At 50.4% G+C, this 27286-nt stretch overlaps 1 protein-coding gene across 2 annotated transcripts in view; it reads left to right on the top strand.

Moving 5' to 3' along the window:
- Positions 1–27286, top strand: part of Ptgis (prostaglandin I2 synthase) — a 51223-nt gene that overhangs the window by 17627 nt on the left and 6310 nt on the right. For both annotated transcript variants that reach the window (XM_052184343.1, XM_052184342.1), the window contains 5 exons: positions 8347–8470; positions 11010–11188; positions 12934–13077; positions 15382–15533; positions 22456–22637. In XM_052184343.1, the coding sequence (XP_052040303.1) occupies positions 8441–8470; positions 11010–11188; positions 12934–13077; positions 15382–15533; positions 22456–22637 (687 nt within the window). In that variant the 5' untranslated portion in view covers positions 8347–8440. The remainder of the gene's footprint in view (positions 1–8346; positions 8471–11009; positions 11189–12933; positions 13078–15381; positions 15534–22455; positions 22638–27286) is intronic.

Below are 27286 nucleotides of genomic sequence, written 5' to 3'. Positions count from 1 at the left end.
CACGTCAGGTTCCTCTGCAGTGTTTGCTCAGGTCAATAAGTAGTTTGACTCCCTACTTCAAAAGCAAAATCCAAACTAAGAACGTGCAGCCGGATGGCTATGCGCCAATACGGCTGCTTTTCTCGAAGGATTCGTTTGCATTTATTTATTTATGTTTGTGTGTGTGCACCTGTGCCTGTGTGGGTGTGTGCGCTGCGGCACACATGCGGTGGTCAGAGGGCAACTCGACCGAGTTCGTTCTTGCCTTCCGCCTCTGGGGTTCTGGGCATCGAAATTAGGTTGCCAGGCTTGGTGGTAAGCATCTTTGCCCACTGGCCCGTTCTGTGTGCACACACGTTTGTGTGTGTGTGCTGTGCTCCTCTGGCGTGGTGGAGGCCAGAGGTAGATACAGGGTATCGTCCTCGATTGCTTATTTTTTGAGACAGTCTTTTACTGAGTCTGGAGCTCAAAAAGCAGATATGTCCGGGGGTTTTTTGTTTGTTTGTTTTGTGGATGTTGATGATAATAAAAAGTCTCAAGTATCCCAGACTAGCCTTGAGTATGACCTGCCTCACCTTCTGTGTGCCAGGGTCCCAGGGGTTTACAACCACAGCCAGTTTATTCATTCTGAGGGTGAACCTAGGACTTCTCCACACATGCTTGGCAAACGGTCTTCGCACTGAGCCTGGACTATTCAGGCTCCATATGCTTTTTTTAAATAGGCAGTGAAGGGAGCAGGGTGGGGCGGGGCGGGGCGGGTGGGCGGGCTGGGGAACAGCGTGGAATAGCTTAAGAAGAGCCTGAGTTAGTGGTGGATAGGAGTCCCCAGAGGCCTGTGGGTGCACGCTAGAGGAAGACTGGGTTAAGGAAGTTAAAACGAGAGATTGAGCTCCCTGACCAGGGGAGGAGAGAACTGAACCCTATTCCATTTCCCAGCAAGTTCTCCCAGGGCCCTTTCTGGCTGTGCTCTGAAATGAAGTTTGCACAGACAGGTTGGGCAGCCTACCAATGTTGCACAGCCGATCAAGATCAAGCCAGCCTCTGAGTTGGTCATTCCAGAACTCCGGACTGCTAGGGCCTTCGCTCCTCACCCTCTCAGCGACTCTGGGAGGCAGTCTTTTTCACTGAGTCTGACTGTGCGCACAGTGTATTCATGTCATGTGTGTTCTTTAAGCACCTACTACGTTTCAGGCGCAGTTTTCCATTTGAGTGAACACCCAGGTCCCCTGCTCTCTTGGAATAGATCCACTCAATGAGGACAACACTGTCAAGGCCAGGGTTGCCTCAGAGGGCCTGACAGCCCCTACCGACCCCCTCCCCTGGTTCACAAAGGCTGTGGCAGAGCTGGTCCTGGGGTCTGTGAGTGAGAACACCTCAGAGTCTAGAGGCCCCTACCTGGTGGGACACACTAGGAGAGCGAGCAGAGGGACTTCTTGGTCTGTGGAAAACAGGATGAAAGGCCAAACCTCGCCGCCTTCCTCCCCCAACTCCTGGTCTGGCCGGGCCTCAAAAGAGTGAAAGTGTCAATTAGCCTTGGGAGACCGCAGGCTCTGAAATAGATCCTCCTTAGCCCCTGCTGTCCGCAGGCTGAGTCATCCTGGAATGTGGCCTGCGCCCGCCCAGATTGGCTTGGGGTCCTGTGCAGGGGAACTGCCAGCCGCCAGCCCTGGAAGGGCCCCGGTGCCTGGGTTGCAGCTTCCTGCCTTTGTCTGCACCTTCTTGGGTTTCTTTGTGGGAAGAGGGGCACGGCCAGAAATAACACCTGATTCACTGTCCCATCACCGCTGTAGGGTCAAGCCCAGAGACAGATCCTGCACATTGGCAGGTTGCTGTCATCTCTCTGTGACTGTTTCCGCATCTGTAAAGTGTGTGTGTATGGGGTTACACGTGCTCAGTAGGGGGTGATCATATGGGCTCTGGATGGAAATCCAGCACTTCCTCAGGGAACATCCAGGCAAGGACTTCAGTCTCTCCATGCCTCAGTTTTCTCCTCTGTGAAATGGACCTTGTGGGAAGAGCTGTTCCTCGAGAGGAGGAGCCACCGAGCTCCGGCCTGTGAACACCAGCTGCCACCACCCAGCAAGGCTGCCGCCACCCAGCAAGGCTGCCACCACCCAGCAGGGCTGCCACCACCCAGCAAGGCTGCCACCGCCCAGCAAGGCAACAATGACAGATGTTATGGGTGGTAGGTAACTCAAGTGCAGTCGTGGCTCAGTAGGTGGCACTTGGGAGACTTCTGGGTCCTGCTCCCAGGTGGTGCTCTCCTAGGTATCCCTTTCCCCCTCCTTAGACTGACAGACTTCCCATTTCACAGATCGACACACTGAAGCAGAGACCAGTTAAGTCACAAGCTAGCAAGATGTACAGCTGGGATTTGAAGTGTGGCGTCCAAGTTTGGGTGGTGACCCCTGGCCTTCCAGCCTCCCTTGCACAACCCGTTGTTCTGGGTCTAGATGCTGGGCTGGTAGGGGCAAATGCACACTGGCTACTGGGCTGTTCCTTTGCAAGCCAGAAGAGCCCTCTAGTCCAGGGCTTCAAAGGGAAGGAAGAAGTTTCTGGCAGTTCTCAGAAGCCACCAGCACTGAGGTATGCTGGCTTTGGAGGTCCTCTCTGGGCCTGGGGAGACTAGGCTTGCCCCCAGGAGCAAGGTCAGGGAGTATGGGGGGTGCTGGAGGGTGAGGCACTTCCTGTGCCCCCTGAATCATCATCGTGTCCTTCAGTCTTCCTCAGCTTGGCCATCTTGTCCCATACACCCCTGGCACACTCTAGTGAGGCTAGGGCCAGCCAGATGGAGGAGCAGGGGGGCTAGGGAGGGGGAGCCTCAGCTCCCCTGAATTGCTGGATATAACCAAAGCCCCTCACTCTGGAAGAAGGGTCCAGCCTTTCCCCTGGACCGTTACTGTGCTCTCCTGAACCCGGACATCTTGCTTCTCTGTATTGTTGTCCTATGTAAACAAACAAACACACAAACAAACAAAAAACAGCCCCAGCACTGGGATACTCCTGCTTCAACCCTTCTACGGGATCCTCACTGTATTTGTCAGGGAAGCCAGACCCTCCTTGACCTTCAGGCCCTCAAGGTCTTCAAGGTCATCTCTGTCATCCTCACTGAAGTGTCATCTATGCATTCTCTGCTTGGGCCACACCAGTTGCAGTATTCTTGGAGACCCCATCAGCAACCCAGGGCATTTGCCCTTGTGGCTCCCTCTGCCTGTAGCTTCCTCTCCCTCCCTCCCTTCAGGCCCCGCCCCCGGACGTCCCCTTCATCCGGTCTGCTCTGTTCTACTCCCTCCCTGTTCTGTTCTTCATCTTTCGTGGGTCGCACTCCACATACCTTAAACTTCACCATTTAAAGCTTTAACCCAAGGGTTTTCGTCCAGTCTCGAGGTTGAGTAGCCATTACCCCTAATTCCAGAACATTTTCTCCTGAGCAGAAACCCTGTTGGTAACTACTCTCTGTCCTTGTTACCTAAGCAACCACTAAACTAAGCCTAGCACTGTGTATCTCCAGGCTCTCTGGTCTGGCTTCTCCTTAGCACCGTGTCTTAAGGTCCAACCCCACTTCTTTTTTTCAAGGCATAGATATACCACAGTTAGTTTGTCTCACCATCAGTCAGTGGAAGCAGGTTGTTTCTGTTCCATGAAGCTTGTGTCTGCTTATGCATTGTCTTAGTCAGGGTTTCTATTCCTGCACAAACATCATGTCCAAGAAGCAAGTTGGGGTGGAACGGGTTTATTCAGCTTACACTTCCACAGTGCAGTTCATCAGTAAAGGAAGTCAGGACTGGAACTCAAGCAGTTTATAAAGCAGGAGTTGATGCAGAGGCTATGGAGGGATGTTTCTTACTGGCTTGCTTCCCCTGGCTTGCTCAGCTTGCTCTCTTATAGAACCAAAGACTACCAGCCCAGGGATGGCACCACCCACAAGGGGCCCTCCCCTCTTGATCACTAATTGAGAAAATGCCCCACAGCTGGATCTCATGGAGGCACTTCCCCAACTGAAGCTCCTTTCTCTGTGATAACTCCAACCTGTGTCAAGTTGACACACAAAACCAGCTAGTACAATTGACCCCTTGTCAACTTGACACACAAACACATCACTATTAAGCCTCAACCCTTACTTTCTTATTCATCCCCAAGACCTAAATAACTTTAAAAGTCCTACTGTCTTTACATATTAAAAGTTCAATCCTTTTAAAATATACAGTATCTTTTAAAATTCAAAGTCTTTTGGAAATTCAAAGTCTCTTGGTATTTTTTTTTTTTTTTTTGGAATTTGGATTTGTTTTTGTTTTTGTTTTTTCTTTTCTTTTTTTCTTGAGACAGGGTTTCTCTGTGTAGCCCTGGCTGTCCTGGAACTCACTCTGTAGACCAGGCTGGCCTTGAACTCAGAAATCTGCCTGCCTCTGCATCCCAGAGAGCTGGTATTACAGGCGTGCGCCACCACTGCCCAGCAAAAAATTCAAAGTCTCTTAACTGTGGGTTCCACTAAAATACTTTCTTCCTTCAAGAGGGAAAAATATCAGGGCACAGTCACAATCAAAAGCAAAACTCAAACTTCAATGGTTCAATGTCTGGGACCCAACTTTCGAACTTCCAGGCTCCTCCAAGGGCTTAGGACACCTCTCCAGCTCTGCCTGTTGTAGCACACACCTGGTCTTCTAGGGTCCAGCTGTCTGTACTCCACTGCTGCTGCTGTTCTTGGTGGTCATTGCATGTCACTGGCAACTCCAAAACACTTCTTCTTCCACTGTAACTAGGCTTCACCAATAGCCTCTCATAGGCTCTTTTTACGATGCCAAGCCTCAACTCCTATGCATGACCCCTTCAGTCATGGGCCATCAATCGCAACTGAGGTTGCACCTTCACCAATGGCCTTCCATGGCCTCTCACAGTGCCAATCCTCAGCTGCTCTTCATGACCCCTACATGCCTTCAAAACCAGTACCACCTGGGTAACTCTTACACAGTACCAAGTCCAGCCACAGCACAAAGTACAACCATGGTTATCTCTGGAACACAGCCTCTGTACTCTCAGAAGACACTTCCCAGAAGACTTCACCTCAGTGATGATGGTATCTTCTTAATCACTGTTAATTTCTTAGCACAAGCTAACCAGCATCAATAGTCCCAGTAACACAAAGTTTTGCTTTAGTGGTTCTGGTATCTTGTTAATCACAGCTGATCCTTCAGCTCCAGCTAACCAAAACCATAGAATCTTCACAATCAAAACATGGCGCTGATAAGTCTTTAATCTTTCAAGCTCCTACAGAACTTTGCACAGAGCTCATAACATCCTAATGGCTCTTCTAGCTCAAAGTCCCAAAGTCCTTCCACAGTCCTCCCCAAAACATGGTCAGGTTGTCACATGAATACCCCACTTTTGGTACCAATTTGTCTTAGTCTATGTTTCTATTCCTGCACAAAACATCATGACCAAGAAGCAAGTTGGGGAGGAAAGGGTTTATTCAGCTTACACTTCCACACTGCTGTTCATCACTAAAGGAAGTCAGGACTGGAACTCAAGCAGGTCAGGAAGCAGGAGCTGATGCAGAGGCCATGAAGGGATGTTCCTTACTGGCTTGCTTCCTCTGGTTTGCTCAGCCTGCTCTCTTAAAGAACCCAAGACTACCAGCCCAGGGATGGCACCACCCACAGGGGGCCCTCCCCTCTCAATCACTAATTGAGAAAATGCCTTGCAGCTGGATCTCATGGAGGCACTTCCCCAACTGAAACTCCTTTCTCTGTGATAACTCCAGCCTGTGTCAAGTTAACACACAAAACAAGCCAGTACATGCATGAACTATTTCTAGGGGTCAAACTGTGTCATCCTGCGGTATGTTTAACTTTTAAGGAACTGCCAGGCTGGTTTCGAAGGCAGCTGCATCTGTGTGGTTCAGTCCCTTCACATCCTTTCAAACTCTTTATTTTTCCTTTAACTTAAAGCAAAACAAACGGGACCAGAGTGAGGGGGCCGGAGTGAATGAGCTGGAGAGAGAAGAAAAAAGTGTCTGAAGACAGCTACAGTGTATTTGCATATAATAAATAAATAAATCTTTAAAAACAAAACAGTATTGCAGCCATTTGAATGGGTACAAAAATAGCACCTTGTGAGTGTGTTTCCATGGTAACCAGGGAAATGCCCACTGGTCATTTTGGCATCTTTGGAGAACATCCCATTCAAATCCTCTGTACAGTTAATAATTAGTTGTCTTTTGTTTTGTTTGAAACAGTCTTCATCAAAACTGCTCTCAAACTCACGGTTCTCCTGCCTCAGCCTCCCAAGTACTGAGATTCTATGCCTGGCCAGCACGTCTGGCTGATTTGAATATATATAGTAATTATATATATAATAATATATAATATATTAGTGATAATATGTGTGTGTGTGTGTGTATAATGTATCTTCAGGGTTGGGGATCAAATCTACAGCTTCATGAACGGTAGGCAGGCACTGTAGCCATGTGCCCAGCCCTTGTTCATTTGAGATTGTTTTATTCTGTAGCCCAGGATAGCTCAGACTCATGCTCCTTCCTCCTCAGCCTCCCAGGGCCGGGCCCACCTCATGCATTTCTAAGTTGGGAATGTTTGTTCTCTGTGACCAACTTGTGTCTCTTTCATTCACTTCCTGATGGGTTTGGGGGCCGTCTGTCCAGTTCGCTGCTCTGTCTCAGTTATCCAAGGCCTCAGTGTCTGCCTTGTAGTCATGTTTGGCGAGTGAGTGAATGAACCACAGTGAGAGGAAAGATGTAACAATTCATTCACTCACTAAATCAATCAGTTATTCATTCATACCTTGATTGCTCATTCACTTACTCAGTCATTCATTCATTCCTTCACTCGGTCATTCTCAGTTATCCATTCATACACTGGTCACTTATTCATTCATTCATTCATTCATTCACTGTCAGTTATTCATACAATGGTCACTCATTCATTCATTTACTGTCAGTTTTTCATTCATACATTAGCCACTCATTCAGTCATTAATTCATGCATTCATTCATTATGTAGTAGACAGGTGTCTGGAGCTTTCTGCATTCCTGTGGTTCTGATGAGATGGAGTCCTCATAGCGGCGTAGGGACCCCCCAGGGGCTTCCTTAGCTCACAGTCCCTCCTGCAGGAGGTTGCAGATGAGATGTAACTTCCCATGGAATCCAAGCACAAGGTACTGTGCATCCGTGTGGTTGTTAGTCTGTGTAGTAGTTTAAGCCATTAGCTGGTCCTGAGCTTGCAGAGGTTGGGGTCAGGGTGGGCAGAGTCCATGTGGAGGACAGAGACCCCTGTGTTCCTGTCTGCAGCCAGTGGCTGTACAGAGAAGCCACGGTTCCCTGTAAGGACTGGCTCATTAAGAAGAAAGCTTGTTGTAAAGGCTGCCCCTGGGGACTGGAGAGATGGCTTACCTGTTAGGATGCTTGCTGCTCTTATAGGGGACCTGGTTTGGTTCCTAGCACCCATATTGGGCTGCTCACAACTCTCTGTAACTCCAGTTCCAGGAAATCTGATACACTCTTCAGTCTCTCCTGGCCTTGCACATGTACACACACACACACACACACACACACACAGAGTAAGGAGGGATCAAACCCACCATGGGATGTGGTTGGACCTGCCTTTCTTAGGGACCTGTGTGTACCTTACAGTGTCCCCTCCCCTAGGACAATACAAACTTTTGCTGGAAGCTGTGGCAGCCTGCTTTCCTGCCCTAGGTGTGGCCTAGCTCTTGCCTCAGAGGGCTCTCCTCCCAGGTTTGGCTCCATGGAGCAGAGCGTGATGAAGCCTGTGTCTGCCACCCCATCCCCGACACAGCTGTCTTCCTGTGGTCAGGAGAGGGATCGTGAGATGACCCAAGCTTCAACTGGCTCAGAGAACTCTGGCCCTTCTGCTGGGTGCTGCAAAATCCCTCCCACGGGGAGTCATCCATGCAGTAGATCCTCCTGCCTACCCTCCAGCCTCCACCCTCACCCTGGGTCCATCCTCTATACAGAGGCTAACATATCTGTATACCTTCCCCACACCAGTCATCCTCCTCACAGACTTCCAGGACCCCCACCTCACTCAGAGACAAAGCCACAGTCCTCATGCCTACACAACCATAGGGTCTCGCCCACAACCTGGCTCCGGTACACGTGCCTGTCCTTAATCTGTTGGCCCCCACGCACCCACTTCCACACTGTCCTTTGAGCCCATAACGCGAACCCCAGGCCCTTTGCTCTTGCCGTCCCCTCCTCTTGGGAAGCTCCTTTCCCAGAAGCCATCGGCTCCCTTCTGCCTCCAGCGTCAGCCTCCTCTGACTTCCCCGTAGCTCCTGCTCTCCGTTCCCTCCCTTGCTTTATCGCGTCATGCTGAGCACTATGGCTTCTGCAGGCGACCGGGCGAGCCTCCGCTGGACCTGGGCAGCATCCCCTGGCTGGGCCATGCCTTGGAGTTTGGGAGAGATGCCGCCAGCTTCCTTACCAGGATGAAGGAGGAGCACGGTGACATATTTACCGTGAGTATCTCTAGGAGGGGCCCGGGTGGGAGGCTGCTCATCACTGGGCCGTCCAGTCCAACACCCACTCCATCACCTATCCAGGGGAGGCTGACTGTCCCTCTGTCTGTCCAACTGTGCAGACATCAGCGGGGCTCTGTGCTCTAAGGGTGTGTGTGCCCTTGCAGGCACACCCAGAGATGGACATCAGTACTTAAGGTGCTTCTCAGTGTAATCAGCTTGTCAATTAAGATTAAATACACTTCCACTTGCCCATTTATCCATCTGTCCTTTTGTATATTCACCCAACATGTCTGTCTTTCTATCATCTAGCTAGTCTTTTTTTTTAGAAGTTTTTTTTTTAACTATCTTTTTAAAGATTAATTTTGCCAGGTGGTGGTGGCGCATGCCTTTAATCCCAGCACTTGGGAGGCAGAGGCAGGTGGATTTCTGAGTTCGAGGCCAGCCTGGTCTATAGAGTGAGTTCCAGGACAGCCAGGGTTGTACAGAGAAACCCTGTCTTGGGGGGGGGGGAGATTATTATTTTTATTTATTTATTTATTTATTTATTTATTTATTTATTTATTGGTTTTTTGGATTTGGGCTTTTTTGAGACAGGGTTTCTCTGTGTAGCCCTGGCTGTCCTGGAACTCACTCTGTAGACCAGGCTGGCCTCGAACTCAGAAATCTGCCCACCTCTGCCTCCCAGAGTGCTGGGATTACAGGCGTGCGCCACCACCGCCCGGCTAAAAGATTAATTTTTATTCACATGTACATGTGTGTATCTGTGTGCATGTGTGTGTTTATGCAGAGGCCGGATAAAAGTGTCAGACCCCTGGAGCTGTAGATACAGAAGGTTGTGAGCTACCGCGGTGTGCTGGGAGCCGAAGGTTGTGAGCTACCGCGGTGTGCTGGGAGCCGAACTCAGTTCCTCTGGAAGAGCAGTCAGTGTCCTTGTTAATTCTCTCCAGCCTCTATCTACCTATCAAATCCCACCCAGCATTCTCCACTCGTTCACCCAGCACCTCTTCAGCTTCCGTCTCTAGATCCCATCCCCACCGACTCCCCTGGTTCATCCTCCACATTTATCTCCATCTACTACAGCCCAGCCAACGCTCACTACCAAGTCACTCAGCACCTGACTGTGGTCTGCTCTCTGCACACCTACTTCTGTGTTCATCCATCTGTCCACCCACCTTCCCAATCCACCCCTCTACCCACCCATCCACCCACCCACCCATCCACCCACCCACCCCTCTACCCACCCATCCACCCACCCCCAACCAACCAATCATCTACCCACCTACCCATCCATCCATCCAACTACTTATCTACTCATCTACCCATCCACCCACCCACCCCACTTACCCACCCAATCATCCACCCATCCATCCACCCACCCCAATTACCCACCCATCCACCCACTCATCCACCCACCAAACTACCCGCCCAACCATCGATCAGTCTACTCATCTACCCGTCCATCCACTCATCCCCACACATCCATCTACTTATCTGTGCACCTATTTACCTACCTTCCCACCCATGTACCCATTCACCCACCCACCCATAGATACACCTACCCACGCACCCACCCATACCCCTCCCTACTCACCCACTCATCCATCACCCACCTATGTCTTCAGCACCATTCAGTCACCCCTTGTTCTTGAATGCTTCCAGTGCTCGACCCTCTGGTGTTCTTGCTTCAGGCTGTTGTTTGGTCTACTCAGCATCTTGTTACCCACGTCCCCAACATTCTAACCTGCAGTCACGCATCCGTCCATATGTCTTCTGTTCCCCACCTGACACTTGCCACCTAACACCTTCCTTTCCTTTCCTTTCCTTTCCTTTCCTTTTCTTTCCTTTCCTTTCCTTTCCTTTCCTTTCCTTTCCTTTCCTTCCTTCCTTCCTTCCTTCCTCTTGCCTGCCTATTTTCCATCTAACTACCCCGCCATCTTTCCTTTGGTTTATATCTCCTTCCTCCATCTTTATCCACGCAGCCACCTCACTCGCAGTCAGCGCTGGCATTTACCTGTCCACCTGCTCACCCATCCTTCATCCCCTCCAGACGCACTCTCACCTACAGTCTGCTGGCCTTTACCCAGCAATGTCCATTTATCCACTCATCCTTTTCCTTGTTGTGGTACTGGGGATCGAACCCAGGACATCATGCATGCCAGGCAAAGACCACATCATTTTTCACTTTCGTACCCCAGCCCCCTTCTCCCTTCTTAACTGGAGACAGGATCTTACTAACATTACCTGGATTGGCCTTGAACGCGCTCTAATTCAGTCAGCCTTCAAACCCAGGATCCTCTGCCTCAGTCTCTTGAGGAGGTTTTGGCCAGTCTTGGCTCTGATATGTTTCAGCATGGAGATTTGGGGCGCGTTGTCTTGTCCCAGCCTAAGTTTTGCAGCAGCAGATGGGTGAGTGGCAGCCCCTGGCTCAGAGGCCGGGAGGGGCGAGCCCGACTGCTGCTGGCCAGTGCTGGTGGTGCCCGTGCTTACCGACCGATGCCTGGATGCAGAGGGCTGACCACACCCGCTCCTCCAACAGGTGCTGGTGGGGGGCAGGTACGTCACTGTCCTCCTGGACCCACACTCTTACGACGCGGTGGTGTGGGAGCTGCGTACACGGCTGGACTTCCACCCCTACGCCATCTTCCTCATGGAGAGGATTTTTGATCTGCAGCTTCCAAATTTCAACCCCAGCGAGGAGAAGGCCAGGATGAAGCCGTGAGTGCCGAGATGGACCCGTGGGCGGGCCCGGGTAGGGGATTCAACCCAACATCCTGTTGTCCTTGGCCCCTGTCTTATTGCTGTGATGAAATACCATGACCAAAAGCCGAGTTGCGAAGGGAAGGGTTCATTTAGCCGTACACTTTCATATTGCTGTTCATCTCTGAAGGAAATCAGGGCGTGACCCCAGCAGGGCAGAACCCTGGAGGCAGGAGCTGATGCAGCGGCCCCAGAGGGATGCTGTTAACTCGTTCCCTCCCCATAGCTTGCTCAATCTGCTTTTTCATAGAACCCGGGACCACCAGCCCAGGGATGGCTCCACCCACAAGGGGCGGTCCCCCCACCAATCACTAATTAAGAAAAATGCCCAGCCAGGCAGTGGTGGCGCATGCTTTAAACCCAGCACTTAGGAGGCAGAGGCAGGTGGATTTCTGAGTTCGAGGCCAGTCTGGTCTACATAGTGAGTTCCCGCATAGCCAGGGCTACATAGAGAAACCCTGTCTCGAAAAACAAACAAACAAGAGAGAGAGAAAGAGAGAGAGAGAGAAAGAGAGAAAGAGAGAGAGAGGCCCTATGGGCTTTTATACAGCCGGATCTTATGGGGACATTTTCTTAGTCATGGTTCCCTCCTCTCTGATGACTTAGCCCGCGTCAAGTTGCTGTAAAACTCTCCAGCCCAGCCCTGAGGCCACTGTCCAGGAGAGACAGTTAAGAAACCAATGTAACAATGACCGCCTGGTCCACACCTGCTGGTTCACGTTGCCACACCAGGTTCCCAGGAGGGGCACTGTCCCCTGACTCTCCAGTAGCTCACTGCTGTTGGTGGCTTCGATGTCGACAGGCCCCCTCTGACCCTTGGCTCTCACTGCTATTGGTGGCTTCGATGTCGACAGGCCCCCTCTGACCCTTGGCTCTCACTGCTGTTGGTGGCTTCGATGTCGCCAGGCCCCCTCTGACCCTTGCCTCCCAGCAACACTTCAGGCTTTGGTCAGCACGAAGGCGGTCCAGGACGCCTCTCACCCCGGCCCCCTGAACCCCCAGGCTGCGTCTCAGGGCCACATGGGGAGGCTGGGTCAGTAGCCGGGGCTTCGCCCCATGCCTGTCCATCTGGAATTATATTACCAACCTTTCCGCTGAATTTTATACAGGAGGCGCTGGCTTCACACTTGTCTAGAAGCCTCTGTGTTCCTTGACTTTGTGCTCCAGGCAAGGACAGACTGTCCTGTCCAGGACCTCATAATGTGGGGTGAGGCCAGCCGGTGTGTGAACTTCCGCTGTGCCCTTCCCTGCTTACGTTTCTCTGTCCCGATGCTGTACTCTTTGTGCCTGAGTTTTTCCACTATAAAACTGTCTCCCTTGTGTTCATGCGGATGTCAAGGCCAACAATCACCATATCAAACAGGCCATGAAGAAGCTCTATGACATTGATGTGACCAAAGTCAACACCCTGATAAGGCCTGACAGAGAGTAGAAGGCCCATGTTCGCTTGGCTCCTGATTATGATGCTCTAGATGCTGCCAGCAAGATTGGGATCATCTAAACTGAGTCCAGATGGATAATTTTAAATATACAGGTTTTTTTTCACATTTAAAACACACACACACACACACACACACACACACAAGAACAAAAAACAAAACCAAAAAACTTGTTTCCATGGTGACTGTTATTCCTTTGACACACATGTGATCTTTTTTATGTATATTAAGTGGCAAATACCTATCTTCTTTTGCTGGTCTCAGGACACTCATGCACAGAGACCTGCAAGTGCTCACGGAAGCCATGTACACCAACCTCCGCACCGTCCTTCTGGGTGACTCCACAGAAGCAGGCAGTGACTGGCGGGAGACAGGTCTCCTTGAGTTCTCCTACAAGGCTCTACTCAGGTTAGTCTGCCACCTTGTCATGACTGAGGGAGCTGAGGGTCCCCTATGGGTGGGGACACTGTGGGAGATTCTCAAAGCAGAATACAGGAAGGAGATGGTTCAGGTGGAACCACGATTTCACCTCACACAACCAGCTGTTAGTTGTAAAAGGGCACCGAGTATACAAGCGTCCTCCGGAGCGGGAGTCCCTGTCTTAGTCATGGTTTCTATTCCTGCACAAAACATCATGACCAAGAAGCAAGTTGGGGAGGAAAGGGTTTATTCAGCTTACACTTCCACACTGCTGTTCATCACTAAAGGAAGTCAGGACTGGAACTCAAACAGGTCAGGAAGCAGGAGCTGATGCAGAGGCCATGGAGGGTGCTGCTTACTGGCTTGCTTCCCCTGGCTTGTTCAGCCTGCTCTCTTATAGAACCCAGGACCACCAGCCCAGGGATGGCACCACCCACAAGGGACCCTCCCCCCTTGAACACTCATTGAGAAAATGCCTTGCAGTTGGATCTCATGGAGGCACTTCCTCGAGGCTCCTTCCTTTGTGATAACTCCAGCTGTGTCAAGTTGACACAACACCAGCCAGTATAATCCCCTAGTTGGGCGACACAGCATCTGTGCTGTAGCATAGACTCTGGCCCTCATAGGCTGGCAGTGATGCTTGGGAGACTAACCAGGGAGCTTGACCTGAGGTCAGACCTCATAACTGTAGTGAAAACAGTGCAGCAAAGTGCAACTCCTCAATGGTCCCCCCCTCCCCACTGGAAACAGCAGGGGACACAGCAGATGAGTTCCTGATGCCTGAGAAGGCGGAGATCCAGAGATGGGACATCTGGGGGCTTTCAGCCTCAATGCTGAGGTCTAACTGCAGGGCTGCGGGGCGGCTGCTGTGCCAAGACTTTGGTGGGGACACAGCACATGCAAGGCCTTGGCATGGGAAGAAGCTGGGTGAAGGGGTCAGGGTCGCGGAGCAAAGCAGGGACATGGCAGAGAGAGCAAGTGGAGGTGTCCGCAGAAGCCGCCTCACAGCCCGGAGGAAGGCTTGGGACTGTCGGCTGGGCTGGCTGGGGGTGGGCCTTTAGGGACTTATAAAGGGGCCCCGATGCAATGTAATTTATGTTTCTATGTCGAGGACATCTGTAGGTGAGATCCAGGCAAGGGGACCTACTAGGACACCTGTGGGTAGTAATGATAGCCTGGACCAGGGAAAGGGCAGGAATACACAGTTGGCAGGACCTAGGGAAGGCTTTTGTCAGGTGAGGGAGGGTCTGGAGACTGTGTATCTTTGTTTTTGTTTTGTTTTGTTTTGTTTTTTCCAGCCAGGGTTTCTCTGGGTAGCCCTGGCTGTCCATTTTAGTTTATGGTATTGAGCGCCACCTAGTGGCCATCTTGATCCATGTACGCTGGTAGGGTCGTTGTCTCAACATTCCTGGGCTATGGTCCCCACAACTGCCCAGAGTTAGGGGAGGGAAAGAAGGGAACTGTTCAGGCTGAGGATGTGGTATGGGGAAGGCTGGGCTTGGCCTCTGAGCCCTAAGTCTTCCTAGGGGAAGTGGGCTTCTTGTTAGCCCAGAGGAGAGAGCAGGTGTGAGTCTCCTACCTTGAGGTTTGTTTCCAGGGGCAGACACTGGGGCTGGGCTGGAGAGGGGAGTGGGGTGCAGGTGGGTTGTGCTGGTGGCCTGGGTGGCTCTTGGTAGACAGACTTGTGATGGCCTGTCACCAGAGTCCTCAGGAGTGTGTTTTATTTACATATCCATCTTTCCAGTCACCCTACCACCCCCACACACCACCCACATCCATCTACTCTTGTCCATTCATCCAGACATCAATCTATCCACCTTCCGACTCGACATCCACCTACCCATCCACATCTCTGCATCCACCCATCTAACTATCCACTCAGCCACGCACGATTGCTCCTCTGGCTTACCTACCCACCACCATTGGCCCAACATTCATTGCGGGGCCAACTGCTGCACGCAGTGTTGGTGAGGCTCAGGGTGGGGGCTACACATATTTCTCTCAGTCTCACCTCCCTCCTTCCTGTTTCTCCCTCCATACTTGGAAAACCCTTTCCTGGAAGACCTGAAACCCGGGGGAGCTTAGGAAGGTGGGGTGGCATTCTGCTCCGTTCTGTTGCTGTGATAAAACACTGGCTAAAAACAATTTGGGAAACAAAGGGTTTATCTCATCTTATATTTTCAGGTCACACTCCATCCCTGAGGGAAATAGGCAGGGTAGGAACTAAAGGGGAACCTGAGGCAGGGTAGGGACTGAAGACTGACAGGACCTGTCTTGTTGCTGTCACCACAGCGCCGGCTACCTGACCCTGTACGGAGTGGAGGCCTCACCACGCACCCATGAGAGCCAGGCCCAAGACCGCGCCCACTCAGCTGATGTTTTCCACACCTTCCGCCAGCTGGATCTGCTGCTCCCCAAACTGGCTCGAGGCTCCTTGTCCGTGGGTAAGCACCATGACGGCACAGCAGAAATGGGTTTTTGTTAGCGACATTTAATAAGTGTGTTACATTTTTCCTTGTACCCGGCTAGCTCCCAAATCATTGAGATTGGATAATTATATTTATTTAACAAGTTTAAAGGCACAATAACTGAGTTGCTACTACCTGTTTTAATATTTTATGCTAATCTGGATACCTCCCTGCCATAATCCCCAAGATACTTTCTATCTCTTTCCTGGGCTGCATCCCCTTCCCTGGTTGGCAGGAAGTCCCGCCCTGTTCTCTCCCCTGCTCAGTCATTGGCTATTAAGCTCTCTTTATTGACATATCCGGAACAATTGGAGAGCTGGTGTTTACACAAGATTGAGGTAGGAGATTCTCTGAATAAGGATTATAACCAGTTATAAAAGGGACAGAAATGAGCATTTGAATCTTCACACAGTGCTCAAGAATGTTATGCCTGACAGTGGCATAATGCACCTGTGCAGAGGAGACTGGATGGTCTTTCTCCTGAGAAGCAACAACAGCCAGGCGTGGTCACCTTTAGTCCCATCACTTGGAAAGCAGAGACAGGTAGATCTCTGTGAGTTTGAAGCCAGCCTGGTCTACATAGCAAATTCTAGGGCAGTCAAGGCTACATAGTGAGACTCTGTCTCAAACAACCAAGAATTAACTAATTAATTAATTAATTAATGTAAAAGAAGCAGTGAAACACAAATGATAAAATATCCAAGGAAGGGGGCTGGAGAGATGGCTCAGCGGTTAAGAGCACTGACTGCTCTTCCAAAGGTCCTGAGTTCAAATCCCAGCAACCACATGGTGGCTCACAACCATCCGTAACGAGATCTGACACTCTCTTCTGGAGTGTTTGAAGACAGCTACAGTGTACTTATACATAATAAATAAATCTTAAAAAAAAAATCTAAGGAAAATACTAAAGATGGAAGGATGTGTTTTGGCTCCTGGTTTCAGAGGTTTCGATCCCTAACCATCTGGCCCCATTGCGGTGGGCCTGTGCTGTATCTGAACATGATGGGGGTGGGAGCACTCAGTAGGAGCACTCAGCAGAGGGCACTGCCTACCTCGTGGCAGCCGGGAAGTGGAGAAAGCTAGAAGAAGGGTCTGGGGGATAGGATACACCCTTCAAAGGCACATACCCACGATCTGCTGCACACACACACACACACACACACACACACAGAGCCCAGCTGTACACTCATCTGCCCTTAACCCATCTGTGTGGCTAGTTTCCTCACAATCCAGCTGTCTCCCCATAATGCCTCCTGCTGGGAGCCACACCTTCAGTGTGTGAGCCCGTTGGGGACACATTTCACATCCAGACCATTGCCGTCTGTTTGGATTCCGAGCTCTTGAGGAGACTGAGCCAAGTGCACATTTGACAGGGACCCTGAGGAGGCCGGAAGGGGTGTGTGTCCTGGAATCTCTGCTCTGCTTGAGGCTTTGGGCTAGCCAGCCACTGTCATGGACCACCCCACTCGGGTTTGGGGGCCCCTAGAATGAGGGTCTTCGAAGGCTAGGTGGGTAAGGATTTGGCAGTGACAAACAGAAACAAACTCATAGGCAGTTTGAATCTGAGTATATTTTGTAGCTCTAAGGAAGGGTTTTATACATTAAAAAAACAAATATTATAACTCTTAGAAAATGTGTTTACTGAAGCAATCACAAATATGATTCTCATTTGGTACAGTAAAGCACAAAATTAAGCAAACATTATAACTCTGAAAGGATGTATTTAGTGAATTACAAACAGAACAGGTAACATCATGATTAATAGAAATCATCCAAGTGTTACAACTCTAAAAGGATGTATTTAGTGGGGCAGTCATCTAATGCTAATAGAATATTTTTAAGAGTAGGTTAATAAATCTTTACGGTCAATTATTATTTAACGTCTAATGTTTGATATTTTATAAATCTTCAATGCATAAATTTAAACTATTTTAATTCTTTCTATTGAAGGTTTTCTTTAGTATATACCAAAGCCCACCTCAGATGACACATGTGTAGCCATATGAAATTTTATTGTTGGGAAAGTTTTTATTTATCATAGTATTATTATATAATTTCGTAAATGATTTATAAAGTAAAGCATTAGTTTCCCCGGATAAGGTCATGTTAGTGACCCCATCACAAGGGATGGTTTCTTACCCATTATTCTCACTTAAGATCTTGGCCCAGGCTATCAGGAACATGTCGTAAATAAGAAAAGGAATAAAAGAAAACAGATAAATTGCCATGAGAACTATGGCTCAATATTTTGCTCTGGGCAACAGTTCCAAACCAGTTCCAACAGGCCTCCTTTTGAAGTTTTTGCCCCAGTCTGTGGAACTTGTCACACAGATTTTGCTGGGGTTGGTGTAGCCAGTCCCTCCTCTGTCTCCTGCTCTGGTGGCACGGTGTAACAGAGGGAGGGGACATGACAGATTCTGGGCTCCACCTCCCCGGATCTCTGTGGTCTCACTGTGTCAAATGGGAAGGAGGACATCACCTTAGAAGGTGGCCTTTAGGCTCAACCAAGGCCATAGATAGCATCATTGCTTGCTAAGGATTTGACCTTGTTCCGAGTGTCAACCAGGCTGAGTGTGAACACGTCTGAAAGACACCCTAGTATTTTTTAAGTATGTTTTCTACTTCATTTTGCTTTTTTGAAACAGGGTCTCTCTGTAGACCAGGCTGGTCCTTAAATTTGGGGTCCTCCTATCTCAGTCTCCCAAGAGCTAAGATTACAAGTGTTCACGGCCATTGAGCAGTTCACACACCTATCCAAAGATCTGCCGCACCCTGGGGCTGTCGCCTGTCTTCCCGTTGGTTTGCCAGCCTGCTGGGCAGAGGCTGTAGCTTCCTCTTATCACATCATCGTCAGATGCAGCCATCACCCCGGACAGCAGAAACGGGCATCCGGCATCCTGTTCACCTCCATGCCTAGCATGTTGAGCTATTGTTTGGCTTCTCCAGCCTCTGCAGGCCCTGTCTGGGAGCTGTGCAGACAATCGTCTTTACAGAGATTGTTCACTGTGTAATGCAATCCCGGGGGTCTGGGGCTCACACGGGTGAAATCACCTGGGACAGGAGCAGCCAGTAGGTGACAGAGTAGGCAACATGCACACTTTGTCTGATTGCAAAACCCAGTATGCTAAACATATGTCCCATCCCAGCACCAGCTCCTCCAGAAAGTTTCTTCACACTCCTTCCATGGGACGCAGAGGAGGCATCCATGACAGGCTGTTTCCCAGTGTGACCAGCAGGTGGCAGTGTTGGACAGTTGCTCTCAGGTGGACCTGGTGGTTGCCGTATGCCTGGAAGGCCAACTAGCAAAACCCTACCAAATATCAAATGTACATAGTTTTCTCCCATGGTTATTCTTCCAGGAGATGATCCCACAGAAATACTCACATGTAGTGGCAGATAAGGATACTCGTGCCCTGGCCACAGCGGTGACCACAGAGCTAGAACTGACCTGCACCAGAGTAGGAACTGATTAAATAGTTAACACAGTGTGTGAGAGCATCATATAAGAGCAGCCCCCAAACCTCCTGTTCTCTTCCTCTCCTTCATCATATGTATGTATGTATGTATGTGTATATGCATGCATGTTCATATATGTGTATATGTATATATGTATTCTAGGTGTGTGTGTGTGTTGTGTACTCAGGATCTCTTGTAGCCCGAGTTGGCCTCAGACTCACTAGGTAGCCAAGGATAGTTGTAAACTTCCCGTCCTCCTGCTTCTAGTATTGCTGGGATCACAGGTGTGCACCCACACCTGGGTTTCTTTCTCTTAGTGTTCCCTGTGTATATGCGAAATTCTCCATCTTTTCAAGTATATTTCAAATATAAAAATGTATTCATGTTGCCAAAAATATCCGCATGAAAAGGAAGTTGACCCCCCCAAGCCCTCTGAGGGTTTGTGTTTTATTTGAATACTTTGGGTGTGAGCAGAGGAGGTTGAGAGATAATCTTGCTATATATGCCAGGACAGTTTGGAACTCACTATGTAGCCCAGGCTGGCCTCAAACTGGTGGTCCTCTTATCTGTGCCTCCAGAGTGTTGGGATTACAGCTGTGTACCCTCAGTTTACCCACCCAACAGGAGACAGTCACAGGAAGAGTCACAGTGTGATCAAGATTCTAATGGCCCCGAGGTAACACACCGAGCATTCATAGCTCATCTCCACAGACTATCTCTGAGCTCAGAGGGGCATCCAGGAAGACACCTGAGTGACAGGGTGAAGGCCTCACTCTGTGGAGGAGGAAGTGACTGAGGGCCAGAGATGGCCAGGCCTCAGTCAGACCACACAACACGCCTTCTGTGTCTGGGTCACTTCCTCTGTCCTCTGGACACAGAGTCGGGTCAGACTGCCCTGAGGTGCATTTTAGCTGTTACAAAAAATCCAGAGCTGGGGTTGGGGATTTAGCTCAGTGGTAGAGCGCTTGCCTAGCAAGCGCAAGGCCCTCCCTGGGTTCAGTCCTCAGCTCTGTTAAAAAAAAAAAAAATCCAGAGCTGGAAAAAAGGCTCAGTGGGTAAAGTGCTCCATGTCAGGGCATGAGGGACTGATCTGGATCCCCATCCCCTAGGCGAGAGTTGAATACGGTGCCAATAACCCCAGCGCTGGGGGGTGGGGTGGGACGTTTGGGGTTCACTGCGGGTCAATGTGGCTAAAAGGGCGAGCTGTACGTTCAGTGAGAGACCCTGACTCCAAAAATGAGGTAGGAAGCAACAGAACAGAGGTTCTTACCCTGTGAGTGCGAGTCCAATGGCCCTTTCACCGGGGTGACCTAAGACATCAGAAAACACACATGCTTACATGACTAGTCATAACAGTAGCAAATTTACAGCTATGAAGTAGCGACCAAGCAATTTTATGGTTGGGGGTCACAGCATGAAGAACTGTACTAAAGGGTCGCAGCTTAGGGAGGTTGAGAACCACTGCAATAGAGTAGAACACATGCACAAATGTGCACATGCACATACGCATAATGCACATGTGCATGCATGCACATGTATACATACATATAGGCATGCATGCATACTTGCACATGTATACATGTACACATGCATATAGGCACAAATGCATACAGGCACACATGCATACAGGTGTATATGTATACATGCAAGTGTATACATGCATACATGCACACAGGCACATATTCACATGTATACATGCACACATGCATTCATGTACACATGCATTCATGCACACAGGCACACATGCACATGTATACATGTACACATGCATATAGGCACAAATGCATATAGAGGTGAGTGCTCTAACATACACATGTGTCCATGTACACACAGTACACAACACATGATGCATACATGCAGCCACAATGACTACACAATGAGAGATTGCAATTGTAAGGTTGGACCTCAGGGACAGCCAGATATTTCTGTGGATGTGTTGAGCCCTTTGCTTCTCTGGTCAGGGGACAGTGGGGACATCTGAACCATTGCTGGGGGTGATGCTGTCACCTCCTGTGCCCCTTGGTGATTTGTTTTACAACTCCAGATGGTGGTCTCACATGGGGACCTCATGGTCAGCCTGACTGGGGCCTGGGCTCCCAGGACACTGGGAGCTCTCAAGAACCCAACACAGTAGGAGGGAGACCCAGGAAAGCTGAGTTTCAGATGAGCCCATGGGCTTGATATTTCAAATCTGGTCATGGTCAATGCCACATGACCCAAAATGGTATCAAGAGGTTGAGCCCATTGTCTGAAAATGTTGCCATCCAACTTCAGAAATAGTAAGTCCAGGCTGGGAGATGGTTCAGTCGGCAGAGCACTGGCCACACACCCACGAGGACCTGAGTCCACCTGATCCCAGCGCCCACGTAAGAGGTGTGTGATGGTTCACCTGTAGTGCCAGCCCTGGGCTCTCTGTTTTAAGTCAGTTGGCAGCGTTTGCAGACCACTGCAAGCAGTGTTGTTCTGCATACGGCCTCAGTGCCTGGCTTTGTCCCATAGGCAAAGGACCTCTCCGACCCCTGCTCAGGTCTAGGCTGGTGTTCTTGAGGCAAAGCTTACCCTGGAGAGACTTTTGTGGCCTGTGCAGGCTCCACTGTCAAAGTTACAAACACAGAAGGCTAGAGTGTAACTTGGTATATGGAAGGCTCAATTTCTATCCCCAGCACTGGGAACTATAGACAGATGGACGGATGAACGGACAGACAGATGGACGGATAGATAGATAAATACAGAAGCACCTGGATTATTGGTTTTTTTTTTTCTTTCCCCATTTGGTTTTTCAAACAGGGTTTCTCTATGCAGCTCTGGCTGTTCTGTCTCTGTAGACCAGGCTGGCCTTGAAATTCACAGAGATCTGCCTGCCTTTGCTTCCCAAGTGTTGGGATTAAAGGTGTGCACCACCACACCTTTTATTAGTTTCCTTAGAAAACACGTGTGCCTGCGTGGAGCCAATTGTTCCTCCATGTCTGAGGGTGGTTTGGAGCGGCCTGGAGGTCTCCCCTCTCTTGAGGCCTATATAGCCTCCTCTGTGGGAATCTTCCTCTGCTGACCTTACCTGTCTGCTCTAGAGGAGTTTGAGTGGAGACCCAGATCTGTGTCCCTACCAATGCAGCTCTTTCTGAGATGCTGAGCCCCGTTGCCTTTCGTCTGGCCTTGCTTTGGTCTAGGTCCCAGGAGGAGAGTGTGGTTCTCCTAAAAGGCTCCATAAAACCTCGCACACTCATCAAACTTCTATTGGGTTCCTGCTATGGAGAAGTTCTCTCTTGCAGGAGCAGGCCCTCATGCCTTTCTGCTAAGAGACTTGCGGCCTAGGCAACTCTTAGAAGGCTTCACCCCAGGCTTTCCCATCAGTGATACCCAGAATACTTGTGAAAGGCTAAGGCTGGGTAGCCAGGGCCTAGAGGTGGCTATAACCTTCCTCTTCTGTGCTCTGTCCCTGCAGGGGATAAAGACCATGCGTGCAGTGTGAAAAACCGCCTGTGGAAGCTGCTGTCCCCAGCCAGACTGGCCTCCAGGGCTGACCGGAGCAGCTGGCTGGAGAGTTATCTGCGACATCTCGAGGAGATGGAGGTGTCAGAGGAGATGCAGGCCCGGGCACTGGTGTTGCAGCTCTGGGCCACACAGGTAAGCATGGCTGTGTAGGTGTGGAATTTGTCTGTGTGTGTGTGTCTGTGTGTGTGTGTGTGTGTGTGTGCTGATGTGAAGAGATGAGGATGTTAGCACACAGCCTGCTGGTCACACCCACCCTGCACTGTTTCTCTGGTCCGGCCACTTTGTAAATGGGAGGGGGGGGTCCAAATGATAGGAAAAATGAGACTCATGTAGCCCAGGCTAGCCTCAAATGTGCCATGTAGCCAAGGATAATCTTGAACACGTGATCCTCCTTCCTCCGTCTGTTGAATGCCGGGTTACAGATATGTGATAGCATGCTTGGTTTATATGGTGCTGGCGTGGATGAGAACCTGGGCCTTGCCTCTAGCCTGTAAACTTTTTACGTAGCTGAATAGACTCTTGTGCGTGCTGTCTTGGTTCTCCACCCTCTCACACCTCAGTTCCTTTCTTTCCCTCCTTCCTGCTGTGATTTGGTCCCACTTTGTGGCCAAGTTGCAAATAACCCAACTTATGTTACAATGTCTCCAGGGAGTGAGATCTTCCTCCTACAGCCTGTTACCAAACTACAAGGAGGTTTAGCCAGACTCATGATCATGGTCTAACCTGTGTCTCATAGTCATTCCAGCTGTGCCTCTGTCCAGGTTCCTTCCCTGTTTTGGGGATGAAATAGTCCAACCAAAGCAGCTTCGGGAAGGATGGATGCGTCTCAGTTCAAGGTTACAGTCCATCGCTGTGGGACAGTCGCGGTGGTGTGGGCTCTAGACGGCTAGTCACAGTGAATGCAGTCAATACTCCTCTGTCCGCTGACACCGTGCAGGACCCAGCCTGGGAGTGGAGCCACTGGAATGTTGTTCCCACCTTGGCTAAGGCACGGTTATCCTCACAGGCATGCGGAGAGGCTAGTCTTTCAGGTGATTCTAGAACTCAAGCTGACAACTGAGAAGAACCACTGTAGCCACTTAAGGCTCACCCTGCCCGGGCCTCTGCGTCAGCAGCACCCACGTGGTGCCCAGCCATTGCGGGATGGACGCTCACCATTCATCCGGTGTTTGTTCTGTTCTTCTGTTTTCCACGACTTTGGCATTTTTATTTTTGTAGAGTGTAGACCCGTGATTCTGAGAACTACTGAAAAGCCCCTTCAAGTACCTGAGGTAGACAGGCTAGGGCAGGAAGCTGAGGTCCAGGAAACAGGCTCAGTGGCTGGGGTGGGAAGCGGGGCTGGGATAGGAGCCCTCCTGGGAGTCACAGCTAGAGGCTCGGAGAGGCCTCTCTGGAAGAGTTGTTTGTGCTGTCTCTGTGCTGAGAAAGCTAGCCTCCGAGATCTGGGAATTTGGCAATATTCTCAGCAGGGGGGGCAGCAAGAGCAAAGGTCTTGGGGTTGGAGCCTGCCAAGGGCTGTGGCCACCACAGAGTTGAGGGTGTGAGCTGACCTAGTAATGACTCCTGGGGGTGGGGCTGGGAGAGTTCTGAGATTATTATTATTATTTTTAGAAACTGTTTATTATGAAAGTGTGTGTGTGTGTGTGTGTGTGTGTGTGTGTGTGTGTGTGTGTAGCACCTGGTGCCCAGGAGGCCAGTAGAGGACACCAGATTGCCTGGAACTGGTACTAACATATGATTGTGAGTTGTTGGTGTTGGGAATTGAACCCAGGACTCTGAAGGAGCTGCGAGTGTTCTCAACCTCTGCGCCATCTCTCCAGCATTAGTTTCCATTAGTTTTTGAGATTTGTTGTTGTTGTTGTTTTTGTTGGTTTTTGGATTTGGTTTTTTCGAGACAGGGTTTCTCTGTGTAGTCCTGGCTGTCCTGGAACTCACTCTGTAGACCAGGCTGGCCTTGAACTCGGAAATCCGCCTGCCTCTGCCTCCCAGAGTGTTGGGATTACAGGTGTGCACCACCACCGCCCTGCAGTTTCTGAGATCTTAAGGTTCCCTTCTGCATCGAAACAAGTCACCAGTGAGGAGGCTGTGGTGGCCACTGAGATTGGAGAATCAGATATGGGGAACTAAGATGGCCGCCAGCGACTTGGGTCACAGAACTGGTGTTGACCTGTGGAAAAGAGCAGCTGCTCGGACACTGTGACTCTGAGGCCTGGTCACTGCTCTCGGCCTGCCCAGCCCCTCGCTTTCTTTTGGCCCCACTTGGCAATGACTGTCGCGCAGCCTGGCGTCCCAGGGTGATTCCTCTCCATCGACTGGCAACTTATTTTTAGTTGTCCTCCGAGCTATTAACTGTCCTGCAGGCCAAGGCTGGCAGGGGCTGGGCAGGTCTTAATCAGCAGTTGGCCCTATGCATTCCTGATAACATATTTATGGGCTAAGAGGACAGGGCGCTCCAAAGTGTCCTCAGAGCCCCTTGTACCAATGACCTCTGTACGCAGAGTGAGAAGGTGGACTGGCAGTTGAGAAGCGGATCCTGGGAATGGCTTTGGGCAGGGCTAAGTGAGAACAGGTCTTCCCAGCAGAGGGATCTGGAGGAGCCTGGGTCATGAGCAGGGCAGGAGGCCGTATGGTCTAGCAGCTCTGGACACAAGCTGTAGGCCTGTCTGTCTGGGCACGAAGTGACTGTCACTTTCTAGCAAGTCAGTCACCACACACTGCTCTACCTCAGTTTACCCACCTATACAATAGGTATGCAGTTCCTTCCTCAGGGCATGGTGGAGCAGTGAAAGGAGCTTTGGACCCACACCCAGCAGGTAACAAGGGTTCGCCTGGTGTTTCAACAGCTCAACAGCGATCTGTAGAATCAGGCCTATAGCACACGCCTGCCCTCCCAGAACTTGGGAGGCAGAGGCAGGAGGATCAAAAGTTCAAGGTTGCCTGCTCCTTCCTGGTGAGTTTGAGGCTAGCCTGGAATACATTAGACCTTGTCTCCAAATCCTAATCAAATGAAACATTTGGCAATAGACTGCGCTTAGGTCCCACGTGTGCATGACCTTACTCTAGAAATTGGGTACAGAGCAATGGCCGGGGGTGGGGGGTGGGGTGGGCAGATCTAAGTTATTGTCTATAGAGCACAGTCAATGCACAGTGAGTTTGTGAAGTGACTAGAGAGAATTGGGCAGTGACTTTGGAGCAGAAACTTGGAGTGAAGGGTGAGCGCCATGGGGGTCTCTGGAATGAGAGTTCTGGGTGGGGAGAGTGGGGGCAAAGGCCATGAATAGGCCTGGCGGTGATGCACAGAGAGAGGGTGTGTGTCATAGAAGCCGTCAGGACCTTGTGGGCACGTGAGGGGTTTCAATCAAAGTGAGGCGGGCGCCCTTTAAGACTGTGCAGCGCCATGGTGTGGCCTGTTGTGTTTCACAGGGGAAGGAGGCAGGGGAATTGCAGTCTGTAGGTCAGAGCAGGTGCGGTGGAGGGCAGGGGAGAGTCTCTCATGGTACTTATGTGCCACTCTGGGAACCAGGATCCATCAGCTTCCAGTCTGAGCCTGGGCAGGCGAAAGGGCTGTTGTTAATGGCTGGAGAAGATGTTGTGAGGGGAAATCAGGACAGAAGGTTGGGGTTTGGTCACATGAGATGCAGATGTTCTAGAGCCCAGGGTCAGGATGTAGATCAGAGCCAGACCTGTGGGACCCAGTGGGGAACACACCTTTAATGCTCACACTTTGGGGGTAGAGACAGGTGAATCTGTGTGGGTTCTGGGCCAGCCTGGTCTACATATCAAGTTCTAAGTCAGCCAGGGCTACATAGAACTTGTTTTAAAAAAACAAAAGAAAATGGGAGGGGAAAAGCCATGGATTGGAGAGAGAGAAAGGGGTGTATGGGAAGGTTTTCAGGGAGGAAAGAGAAGGGGGGAAACACGCAATTCATAAACTCAGAAAATAAAAAAATAAATAAAAAAGAAAGAAATTAAACAAGACAAAAGAGCCGGGCGGTGGTGGCGCACTCCTGTAATCCCAGCACTCTGGGAGGCAGAGGCAGGTGGATTTCTGAGTTCGAGGCCAGCCTGGTCTACAGAGTGAGCTCCAGGACAGCCAGGATTATACAGAGAAACCCTGTCTCAAAAAAACCGAATCCAAAACAAAACAAAACAAAAAGACAAAAGAATAAAAGAAACTCAAGCAAGTTAAAAGGTATGTGCGAAGAGGGCAGGTGGCTGGGGAAGTGCTTGGGGGTGACACCGTTTGTCAAGTGCTTGCCCATCATGAGGGCCTAAGTAAGAACCCTAAAGCCCGTGTTACAGAGAGGGAGCACAACCAGGTGCGAAGACACACATTTGTGATGGCAGCATCGGGGTGACGAGACAGCCAGGTCCCTGGGGCTCGCTGGCCATCAGCCTCGCCTGCCTGCCACGTGACAGGCCAGTGAGAGACGCTCCTCACTGTCTCACAAAACAAGGTGGGCAGCACCTGAGCAACAGCCACAGAGGTGGCCTGTGGCTTCTGCCCCACCCCCACCACACACACACACACACACACACACACACACACACAGTCAATCTGCCACCTCAGCTTCCCAGCCCCCAGCCGCCTCAGGACCAATTCCGGTCTCCTCGAGGTAATCTCATCCCCTTCTATGACCACTCTTCAAACACACACATGGTGGCAGCCAACAAACCCCACGCCACATCCTGCAGCCCGCCCGCTCCCATGTGTCTTTCAGACCCGAAGGAACAGACTGGGGTGTTTTTTTTTTTCCACAGCTTCCCATGTCCAGTCTCAC

This window comes from Apodemus sylvaticus, chromosome 5, assembly GCF_947179515.1.
Source record: "Apodemus sylvaticus chromosome 5, mApoSyl1.1, whole genome shotgun sequence".
NCBI lineage: Eukaryota > Metazoa > Chordata > Mammalia > Rodentia > Muridae > Apodemus > Apodemus sylvaticus.
The sequence above is the reverse complement of the archived record's forward strand: the minus strand, read 5'-3'. Positions and strand labels throughout refer to the sequence as shown.